This window comes from Copadichromis virginalis, linkage group LG5 (assembly GCF_057382275.1).
Source record: "Copadichromis virginalis isolate Kocher_CV1m ecotype Utaka linkage group LG5, C_Virginalis_male_GT1.1, whole genome shotgun sequence".
NCBI classification, from domain to species: Eukaryota; Metazoa; Chordata; class Actinopteri; order Cichliformes; family Cichlidae; genus Copadichromis; species Copadichromis virginalis.
This window is the reverse complement of record NC_140622.1, coordinates 33,291,864-33,303,114: the sequence shown is the minus strand read 5'-3', so window position 1 is coordinate 33,303,114 and position 11,251 is coordinate 33,291,864. Positions and strand designations below refer to the sequence as shown.

The 11,251-nt window shown below is 37.1% G+C and overlaps 1 protein-coding gene across 1 annotated transcript in view; it reads right to left on the bottom strand.

The window, feature by feature from the left end:
- Window positions 1-8,845: 8,845 nt before the first annotated feature.
- LOC146710142 (plexin-A2-like) overlaps window positions 8,846-11,251 on the bottom strand; it is an 87,233-nt gene continuing 84,827 nt past the window's right edge. The window contains exon 32 of the mRNA XM_085457431.1: window positions 8,846-10,812. Coding sequence (XP_085313557.1) covers window positions 10,717-10,812 — 96 coding nt within the window. The 3' untranslated portion in view covers window positions 8,846-10,716. The remainder of the gene's footprint in view (window positions 10,813-11,251) is intronic.

Below are 11,251 nucleotides of genomic sequence, written 5' to 3'. Positions count from 1 at the left end.
GTGTGTGTGTGTGTGTGTGTGTGTGTGTGTGTGTGTGTGTCTCAGTCAGTCTTGGTTGTAAGCGCATTTTCAGATGTCATATTCAAGTTTTTGCTTTTTAATTGTATAAATCATGTGCATACGCCTCGGAGCATGTGTGTTAAATGCTCTCTGAAATGTATGATGCACTGTCTCATGGGCAGAAATACTTTGCTTGTAGTTTCTCACAGTGAATCCCCTGTAGATATACCCTGTACTTTAAAGACCACAAAAATCTCAAGCTGTTGCAAACAATTTTGTAAAAATGTGTTGTTTTTTGCATTTGTATGCATTCTTTTCATTTCTATTTTTCTCATTTTATTCAGTCAACACACACTTGCTTTCACATATACTCACCTCCTTTTGCAATCAAACACAGTAAAAGAAAGCATGTTTGTCTTTTAGGCATATGTTAGACTAAATCATTGTTGGTAGTTAATTTCTCTTTTGTTAATGGTGTTTGTGCTGAGGAAGGTACATTAACCTGAATTGAACCTGCGTCAGAATTTCACTTCTTTAAGGTGTTTCAGAGGCGTCAGTGGCGTTTTATCCATGCAAACTTGCTTGGTTGTTAATTGAATGGCTTTGATCACTGAGGCTAGTCTGGTGAATCAGATGAGTACTTTAAGCGGCAGATCCTCTTTACTTACTAGAGATCATATTAGAAGGATATTACCTGGATTATATTCTCAGAAGACGTGCTTCTGAGATTATAAGAAAGCCTCTTTTAGCCTCTTTAAAAAGACAGAAGCTTTCTTTATAGTTTTGTTTAAAATGCGAATCTCAATGGTTGACTACTAGGAATGTTTATTTTATTTTGTCTGAGAGCACAAGAACGCAGGGTGTCCACACGCAGTGGCTTATTTGTGTGAGCTCAGGCAGAGTTCTGAGCAGGAAGCTGTAAAATGGCAACTCACCTAATGTTTTGGGAAACACATTTTTTCCACCCATACATAATTACCAGCTCAATTTAGGAGATTAGTAGTTCTGTTCTGACTTTAGTCACAGAAACAGCTGAAAAGCAATTAACACACTTTGTAAAATGAATTAAAGGATTTATTGTAAAACAAAACAAAATAGTGTGTTCTTATTTTAATTTAAATTTATTTATTTGTACAAACATGCAGTAACACACAGCCACAAAAACACATACTATGTAATGCAGATTTTATGGCACTTTGAAAATGTGAGCTATAAAACCAGCTTGGCTACCTAGGAGGGAGTCTGTCTTGAAGTGATTTCATGAGTGCAGGAGAGAGGGAAGCTGAGAAGGAGGGAAAACTTTGGGAGGAGCAGAAGTGGGTGGAGATTTTGTTTCAAACTCCACCAAATTTGGACTGTTACCTCTCTATGCTGAGCAACGAGAGCCGTGCAGACAAATAACAAAAACAGTGTCACTCTTCCCAAAATGAAATATGCTTTCATTCGGGGCATTTCAGGGATGCATCCATGTGGCTGGGCTCAGTATTTCAGAAACTGCTCATCTGCTGGGATTTTCCCCTCTCTAAACTCTAGAGTTTAAAGAGAATGGTTTGAAAAAGAGAAAATATCCAGTAAGTGGCAGTTCTCCGGGCAAAACTGCTTTGTTGATGTTAGATGAGAATGGCCAGGCTGCTTCAAAGTGATAGACGGGCAACAGAAACTTAAATAGCCACTTGTTCCAACTGAGGTATGCACCTCAGTTCAATCCTTGAAAGAGATGCAACAGTGGAAGACCACACTGGCTGTCACTGCAGCTAAGACCTGGAAACTTAGGCTAAAGTGTGCAGGGTCTAGTCTGGAGTTTTCAAATATAATGCAAGTTGTTTAATTTTTTTTTTTGTTAACTGTCGATAAAAAAAGTTACATCCTTACATTCTATAAAATTAGCTGAAATATATTGTCACATAATTACTAGTTAACAATAACAGAAACTGTAACCTATCCTATCTTGATGTGAACACACATTCAGTCTTTTTTTTGTTAACATGTATGAATACAAAGCCAACAAAAAACAAAGTTAAAAACCAGAGAGACCCTTAAAGTGATAGAAATGTGGAAAGTGTGGAACCACTTACAGGTAGAAATGGAGTCTGCGAGCCCAACTGCTCATCATGCCTTTGATAGCTGTTAAAGAGACGCTGGGGTCAGCATTCACTCAGCTTTAACATCACCATCACCCAGAGTTCTTAGCTAACTTTGTGTCAGCATGGAGTCTGTGCAGCTGTTTACAAAGGAGCTGAAGTTGTGTTTGCAGTATGATGCAGTTTTTCCTGTCCTGCTGAAAATGCTATTGTCCCTTGGTTTCATAATAAAAGTAATGTTCATGTCTCTCTGTTCAAATACTCCTGAAATACTTTTTTTGATTTCTTTTGAAAAATTTAAAGCTATAAATCACTCCACCATTTTCCTCTTCCTGAACACAAACTGAAATCAGCTAACTGAAGTGCAAGTACGCAGGAAGAAACGAGGATGCCCCCCCAGCCTTAATTGCTGGAATTTGTTCCAGTCAAGATGTTATATTACTGTTTCTCTAAAATATGTAATGTGATTATAGGAACACGTTACTTTGAAGCGTGCTACACCAAACACTGAAGGTGGCTGAATCATGTGCTTGTTGTAACATATCTGCTGAAATGTATGCTCATCTCTACCATATTTCTGTGGTATTTGCTTTTTATATACTTTATATTTTTCTGCTAAAGACTGCTGCAGCCACTGTTGATGTGGCTGCTCAGTGGAAGTGTGTGGGCAAGTAACATTACCAGCACATAGCCAAAGCCACTGTCAACACTCTCAGTATGTTTTAGCTACTCTAGGGTGTACATAAAGCAGAGTTTCCAAATGTTGTATATCATCTACTAACCCAGAAAATGAAATAAAGCCTCTGTTAAAGTTAACTCCACTGTTATTAGAGCGCTGCAGTGATGAGAGGCGGTAAGACACTGTTAATTATATTGCATGGATTTGTGTTTTCTTTTATTTTGTGGGACAACAAACAATATGTGCAGCATTTGGAAATCATTTAAACTAAAACTTGGGCCTGTTGAGAGGCCAATTGGCATGCGCTTCATAAGGGCTACAGCGACGTGTTGGAAATCTTACTTCTCACATATGCAGAAGTGAAAGTCTCTCACTTTTATCTAGGTTAGAAGTATAACGTCTACAGATTAACCGTAGGGTCTCTGATTGACCAGTCAAAATAGCTTCACACAGAAAAACAGTTCATCACAAAAATTAAAAAAATTAAAAAAAATCTGATACTCACTGAAGTTGTACTGAATTTTATCATTGATTATTTCTTGTTTTTTCTTTTCTTTTCCCTTTTTGACATTTACATGTATGTTGCTCTACGATGTACATATCTGGCTTTGATGCACAGATTTATGCACACCGTCTTAGTTACCCAAAAGACCTCATTAATTGTATTTATTAGAGTTTGAAAATGATGTCATTTTTATGTATTGAAAAAATGACCAGTGATACAGTTGTCCCAATTTATACAATTTATACCTTCACAGTACAGTTGCACTAGTTTCTCTTCTCCCTGTCCTATGAGTGCTCTTTCTCAAACAGACATAGGTGAAATGAAATCTTTTTAGTTGCATTTATTGCAAATTGATTTGTTACCATGCCAGTGAAAGTTTCCCATGAGTTTATGTTAAACTCAAGATAATAAGATTTAAAAAGTCAGAAGGGGAAGCTTCTTCTTTTCTCAATCACTTCTGTCATCCAAAGATTCCTGACACATGATGCCATAACCACAGAACAAAACAGAATTTAATTGAATTTACTAGCGAACTGTCAAATTACCTTATATAATTTTTGGACTCAGAATTGGAATAATATTCAGTCAAATTATTAGATGTCTTTATTTCCTAGTCCAGTTGTCGTCAACTACATTTGTCCAAGAGACAGAATTTTCTCAGCAGGCACTGTGAGGGGCCAGATGCTGTTTTAAAATAAAATGAATATTGTATCCTAGGTAATATATTATTATTTGATTATACTAACTTTCCTCCTAGGTTTATGTTAGCCTTCGTCAATGTTAAAAGACTCGCATTACTTATACCGCAGAAACCCACCAGAGGGCGACTGCAATATTTTAGGCTTCATATTTATGAGGCTGTCAAGCACATGCAGTGTTGTAGTTTATGGAGTACACTGGCAGGAGAAAGGCCTTCTGAATGTATGTCAAGCATGAAAAATGGCACTCTTGAAGAGCCTTAATAGAAAGTTGATGCAGAAAACTGCAGATTTAATGAAGACTGGTCTAGTGAACATGTATACATGGTGTTAGTGTTCACATTACAGCTATAGCATACGTATAAGACCGTCTCATCCACTCAGAAGTTGAAAAAGGAAAAAAATTATTTGCATGTTTGCAGTATTTATGAAAAGCTGTTATATTTCCGGTATTTATCTTCGATGTTACTTTGACTTGTTTCCACAAAGTGACTTCCATAAAGTGCTTTATGGAAATGATTAGGGTAGATAATTTGCAGATTTTGCATTAATATTTAAAGGTAGTTTTAGTTTCATTGACCAATAACTTTCATCATAGTTTTTGTCAACATCCTTTGTCAACAATAACTAAATAAATGCTGAAAAAAAAATTCTAATTGAGATCGAATCAGAACTAAGTTGTGTAAAAAGGAGGGAAACAGTTTAACAAAAATAAAAATAGACTTAAACTAAAATAATATATTTGCCTAAGTTGTGATTTAAACCAAATGATCATTTAATCCAGTTTTGTTATGCTAGTTTATATGTTTATATGTACTTTGTCAAGACATACAAAGATAACTACTGTGAAACGTTAGGACAAACCTTCTCATTTAAGGTTTTTTCTTTATTTTGATGACTGTTTACATTGTAGATTCTCACTGAAGGCATCGAAACTATGAACGAGTACATGTAGTAAACAAAAAAGTGTGAAATAACTCAAAACATGTTTTATATTTTAGATTGTTCGATAGCGACCCTTTGCTTTGATTACTGCTTTGCACACTCTTGCTCTTGGCATTCTCTCAATAAGCTTTGTGAGCTTGTCCCCTGAAATGGTTTTTCAACAGTCTTTAAGGAGTTCCCAGAGAGGCTGAGCGCTTGTTGGCCCTTTTGCCTTCACTCTATGGTCCATCTCATCCCAAACCATCTCGATTGGGTTTAGGTCAGGTGACTGTGGAGGCACTCCATCATCCTTCGTGGTCACATAGCCCTTACACAGCCTGAAGGTGTTACATGATGTTACAATCTTTGAATTGGCCCCTTGATAGTCCAGCAACTAGTGATTACCCATGTAATTGAAGGTGTATATGCAGTCCAAATTTTTCACACAGCAATGGATTCAGAAGGAGTCCAGCTCTGGTACCCCAGTTGGCCTGTGGAGCGTGTTTTATTTTAATTTATATATTATGCCTCTATGTGTTAGCACTGTGACAGACTAGGGACCTGTCCAAAGTGTAAACTGCCCCTCGCCCTATTACAGCTTGGATAGGCTTTACTATTCGGGGCCCTCAAAGCGCTTTACAATTCCACTATTCATTCACACACTGGTGGAGGCAGCTACAGTTGTAGCCACAGCTGCCCTGGGGCAGACTGACAGAAGCGAGGCTGCTATACCGCGCCATCAGCCCCTCTGGCCATCACCAGTAGGCGGTAAGTGAAGTGTCTTGCCCAAGGACACAACAACCGAGACTGTCCGAGTCGGGGCTCGAACCGGCAACCTTCCGGTTACAAGACGAACTGCCAACTCTTTGAGCCAAGATCTGAATGTTTTCAGCACTTCGTTAAATCTGTGCCATTAAGGCAGTTATAAAAACTAAAGGGTATGTGTATATATGTATATGTGAACAAATACAATCTCAGGTGAAAGTACAGTTTTTTGTCACTAATACATGTTTACCCTTTTCTTGTTTCCCATGTCATGTTTTGGAGCCTCTCACATCTACTATTTTCCATGAAAGAATTAATAATCCTTATTTTGTCCCTACCTGTGATGATCATTTTCACCAGAAGATGGCATTAGTAGACTAGTGTGAGGTCCAGATCAACCAAATGGGCTTTAGATCCCTTAATACATCATTCCTTTGCTTTGTGCTTATAAATATATGTATATGTAATATGTGTGTATATTACCTTGAACTATTTTCCACTTTGTCCTATAAAAAGAATTAAGCTGTTAGTTTTAGGTGGCGAATAAGAGAGTATGACTGTGGAGTTGCTAGTGGACAAATGAAAAATTACTTCTGCAAATTGAAGAAATAAAATGTCGTCATGGATGAGCTCATCTAATAAATCGTGAATGAAGCTGTTACTGATAGCAGTTATGGTCCTTTAAGATTTATTCTACACAGTTAAGAGGTTTTTCTTTTCCAAGTATAGACAACTTTTCTTTGTCATGAGAATGAACAAGCATCATTTACATGATTGTGTGCACACTAATAATTATTTAATCAAAGCAGCTGGAGGCTAATGTTTAAAGCACTCAAAAGCTTGAAGGTTGCATTCAAGAGATGCTCAAGGAAATGTGACCCGTGAATCAGTTCTATTAAAGAAAAGTATCTTTATTTAATGAATGGGGTGATCTTATCACCTAGCTGGTGCCTTATCCCACTTTATGCTTAAGGACAGTCCATTAACTATTTACACCTGCTGTGCTGAATTGTTCGCATTTGCTCAAGTGCACAGAAAGTCCAAGGAGGCCTCCATTCAGCATTCCTTCTGCAGAAAGAGCTGTCTTAAAAATCAGCAGTCTGTGCATAAGGCCAGTGTCCTCATTATTTTCTGACTACCTAGAGAAGCTGATGATCTGTCATATTACTTTACCTCAGACTAATTACGTCAATCAGGCGTCCAAGCAGAATGAGATATTATGACAACTTAAGGTTGTTTTTTTTTTTAAAATGAAAAGTGATTGTTGTCTGATGACAATAGTTGCTCTATAAACTTGTCTTGTACCATCCTATAGCACACAGTCTATCAAGTTGATATCCTGCAGCTTTCTCAGCTGTCAGTAGAAGAGGTCTGAGTCCTAATGATCCTCCTCGAATGTGTGCGAGGGGGAATTGTTGGCAACTGAGTGTCGGTACTCTGACAAGTAAAGAGTGAAAAAGGGAAAGATGAGGAGTTAGAGCCTGGCAGGTGTACAGAGGACCCTTTTGATACACTGATCATAACCAATATGAGTCCGACAGGTTTGAGTTGTGGAGTCTGGGTATTACTGCAAGCCCCCCACACCTGGTTTCTGCTTGTCCGGAGTTTTGCGGGTTAAACATGAACAATGCTTATAGCAAAGACTCACAAACTTCATATATGCTTGTCACATGCCGTACTACATCACCACAATCACGGTAGTACAAACTGTACTTTAGTAAAGTTACATTAGAGTCTTGAGCTCATAGAGTGATGATTGGCTGTTTTTGGCTCATGGCAGTAGTTCAGACTCCCTGAAACGGCATTGCTTCTTGATTAATTCAAAAAGGGGAAGGAACATCATTCTCCTCACATTTGTTTTCTAGTTCCAGGGAAAATATTCCAGCTGGAGGCCATTACTCTACAGGTCTTTGCTGATTTGTGAAGTAGGCTTTACCTTTGTTGGGTCTGGAAATACAACACCCTCTTCCTGTGGAACACTGTAAAGCAACACAACCATGAGCATTTAAATTCAACAAAAAATTAACTATCTTTTTAAAATGGTATTCTGATTGCATGACTAAAAATTTCAATCATGGTTATAGGCTTATAAATAATACGATATTTAAAATAATAACATTGTGCTAGTGTTGAAATAGGTACTCTTTTACTAAATAATGGCTTTCATTAAGAAGCAAATCTAGTAAAACACGTATTAAAAAACCCTATTTAAAAATATTTTGAGACTTTGCTGGAGGGCTAATATTATCTGCTTGTGGGTCAAACACTAAAAAGGATGAATGATGTATGTTCTCGTGGGATTTGAGTTTATCCCTGTGACATCACCGTCTTGCAAAGCCTTCCCATGAAAAGTCAATAAGTTTAATTATTAAAGTGGAATGCTAATGGTCCACTAATACCATAAAAATAGATTATCCAGTTATGTGTGGCAGAGTTTTGATTGGGTTAAAAATGACTTCACCTCTACCATCAGCAGTATTTTGTCAGAGAAAAAAAAGCACTGTGCAAATTAAGTAAGTCACATTATGATGATTCTGATGTTTCATGTGGTTAAAAATGCAGAACTGTAAACTATGTATAATGAAGTACGATGAAAGGCAAAGAAGTTTAGTTAAATGTTCTTAAATAAAGACAATATTTGACCTATTACAGCCAGGACTTGGGATGTAGTACCCTTTTAATACAGAGAAAATGAATAATCATGTTCAGCCTGATTATTTTAAAAAGAAATGTCACCATAAATTAGACAAAAATGCAAAAATCATTTTCATTAGCTGCGCATTTAATGTATAACAACAGTACAAAGTGAATCTTTTGCTTGCAAAATAGGAGTGTTTTTTATGTACAGTATTTATACAGTAATATATAGTTTAAAAAAACATTACAGCTTAAACATCTGACAGTTTATTGCACAACACATTTATAAATTATCATCATCAAACCACACATGAAACTGATGAATTCTGTCATATTTCAACATTTAACAGGAAATGTACTTATTATTTATCGTAGTTCATCTTGTTCTTGTAGATAACATGATTCAAGGTCTTGTGGGGGATAAATGAACTCCATTGGTACGGAAATGTTAAGAAGATAGCAGTAATACTTCCAGAGACTTTATAAGAAGCCTCAAGCATAAAAAGGCATTTGTTTCCTCATTGTAAATTGGTGAAACAACCAATCAGAACTAAAACTGTGAAGTAGTCGTGATGTCGCAGATTTTTTTTTCTTTTTTTTTTCTTTTTTTTTTACAGTTATGCTGAAGTTTAGATAATTATTTTAAAGTTTAGATATGGCACTATAACTACAGGAGCAGGGGGGGACAACGAGCAATCAGGTAAAGTGTACACTGGAATGCAAAATAAAACTGGAATAAAACGTGAATTCTACGTTAAAGCACGAAAACAGTAAGGATATAAAGCGTCACTAGTGCTGTGAAGCAACAAACAGACTTTACAAGAACCCACTGCTGGACCAGTCACATATACCGTTAATCATATATCCACTCTGTTTAAGAAATATAAGAGCACCTGCTTTACACTGAGCTGAATCCCGATCCAGATCGCCTGTTTTGAAGGTGAAAAAATCAGACTTCAGCTTTTAACCTGCATTTAGTTTCCACATTATGCTCAAAGTGGATTCATTTGGTAAATCAAAAAAGCATCAAGGCCTTTATCTAATCTAGTTTGACCAGATTACTTGACAGGAGCTGCAGGTGTTCTTGGTATCTTGTACACCGAGTGCATTTCAAGTATCACGCTAAATGTAAACAATGACTGATGAGACTGGAAGGGTGGGTGCTGTTGGCCAGGTTAGGCTAATCTGATCCACTTTCAGGCTTATAGCATCATTAATCATGCTTTCTACTGCAGTTCAATTTGGTCCCCACTTATCTCTGAATGGCTGAATTACTGGTCTATTGATCATCACTGTAAAAAAAAATGTCCTATCTCAAATGGGATCTTTTCCGTACAATGGCATGTATTATTAATAGCTTCTACAGGAGCGTTTAATATGAATGAAACATGAGATATATTATATTTGGCACGAAGAGCCAGGGATTGGGTCTGAAAATATCTACACATATTTCAAATTGGAAAGTAATGATGTCTTGGTGTTGGATTATTAAACAGCCAGACCCTAAACCTATAAGCGACAAATCTGTTGTATACTTCTTTCAAAACCCAGTAGTTCAGACAATCATCATTAAATGAAAAAAATATATGATGTTTTATGATGTCACATATGATGGAAATCCTCAAGCAGCAAAATAAAAAGTAATTTTGCTGAAATCCTAAGTGTTCTCTCTCTTAAGCCTTTAAAAACCCAGAAAAAAGACTTGGTGCAAGATGCACATCTCTGCTCCGAATGGCAACAAATGGCGATGTCACTCCAAGTTTGTGATATGTAGTGCGAATAAGTGTCCTTCATGTTTGACATATAAAAAGAACTTTGAGTCTTGTCCCATTAAATTGGCTCCTGTCTTTGAGCTCCTCCAGTGACTTTTCAAGTTGAGTCATTCTTTATTAAGTGGTGTTCTCTTCAGAGCCATGCCACACACACACTTAGTATAACCACCGACTACAAAGGCAAACCATTACCCAGCGGACAAGAATTGGCGGAAAATTCAGCAGCCGTGATGGCCTAAATCCTCCTTCTCTCTCCCTCTATAGTAGTGTTTTAGAAGTTGGATGTTTGCCTTTTGGAATTTCTTCTGAAAAATGACATTGGATTCAAAAGTCTTGCTTTGGGACGTTCTGCTGTTTGATGTGTGCTGTGGTTTGCGTATGTACATTTGTACCCGTGTATTTATCCACGTGTAACTGTCAGTTTGTATACAGTAGGTCCATTAAAACTGCAGTCTCTCTGTGCACAACAGTTTGTGTGTATGTGTGATTTAATATATCCGCACATGCATACCAGAAGTCGGTTGATTTCCACATCTGAGAGGCATATGTGTTTATAATTCCCCTGTTATGGTATATTTTGGTGTCTGTGTATCATGTGTGCATACAGAATGTGTTTATGTGTGTATATGGAAGTATTTAGGATCGTGTGTGTTTCTCAGCTCTCTGTGGACAAAGCTGAGATGATCTGCTCCACTTTATACGCCAGCTTCTGCTTTTGGGCCTGTTCATCCTGCTCCAGTGCCTCAATGATCTAAAACACACAGAGATATAGGCCATAAGGACACAAAGCATGTCACCGGTCAGCTGTAGTAAATTAGCACGCACGCGTTATGTCATGGGGTCAGATTTTGTTTTAGATTTTATTTAATTTTTGTTTATGATTGTGTTGTTTCCGTCTTTGTTCTGAATGCATTACTTATGTTTGACCGCGGACTCAACGCTAATAAGTTTCACTCAATCCTTGTTACCTTACTATGTATATATAGTTTGTCGCATAAATTAGTTTTGCACTTTTAGCTGACAACAGAAGCAATTTGAAGACACACTTCGTGTTCCTGGAAATTGTTAGCGGCATTCTCAGTAATTCTTTTATTGGTTAATTGAAAATCACCCAGCATATTATCACAAAATGAATTCATTAAATTCGACACAGTCTGTTTTGTTTTTTGCCCGTTTGATTTCTGCAATCA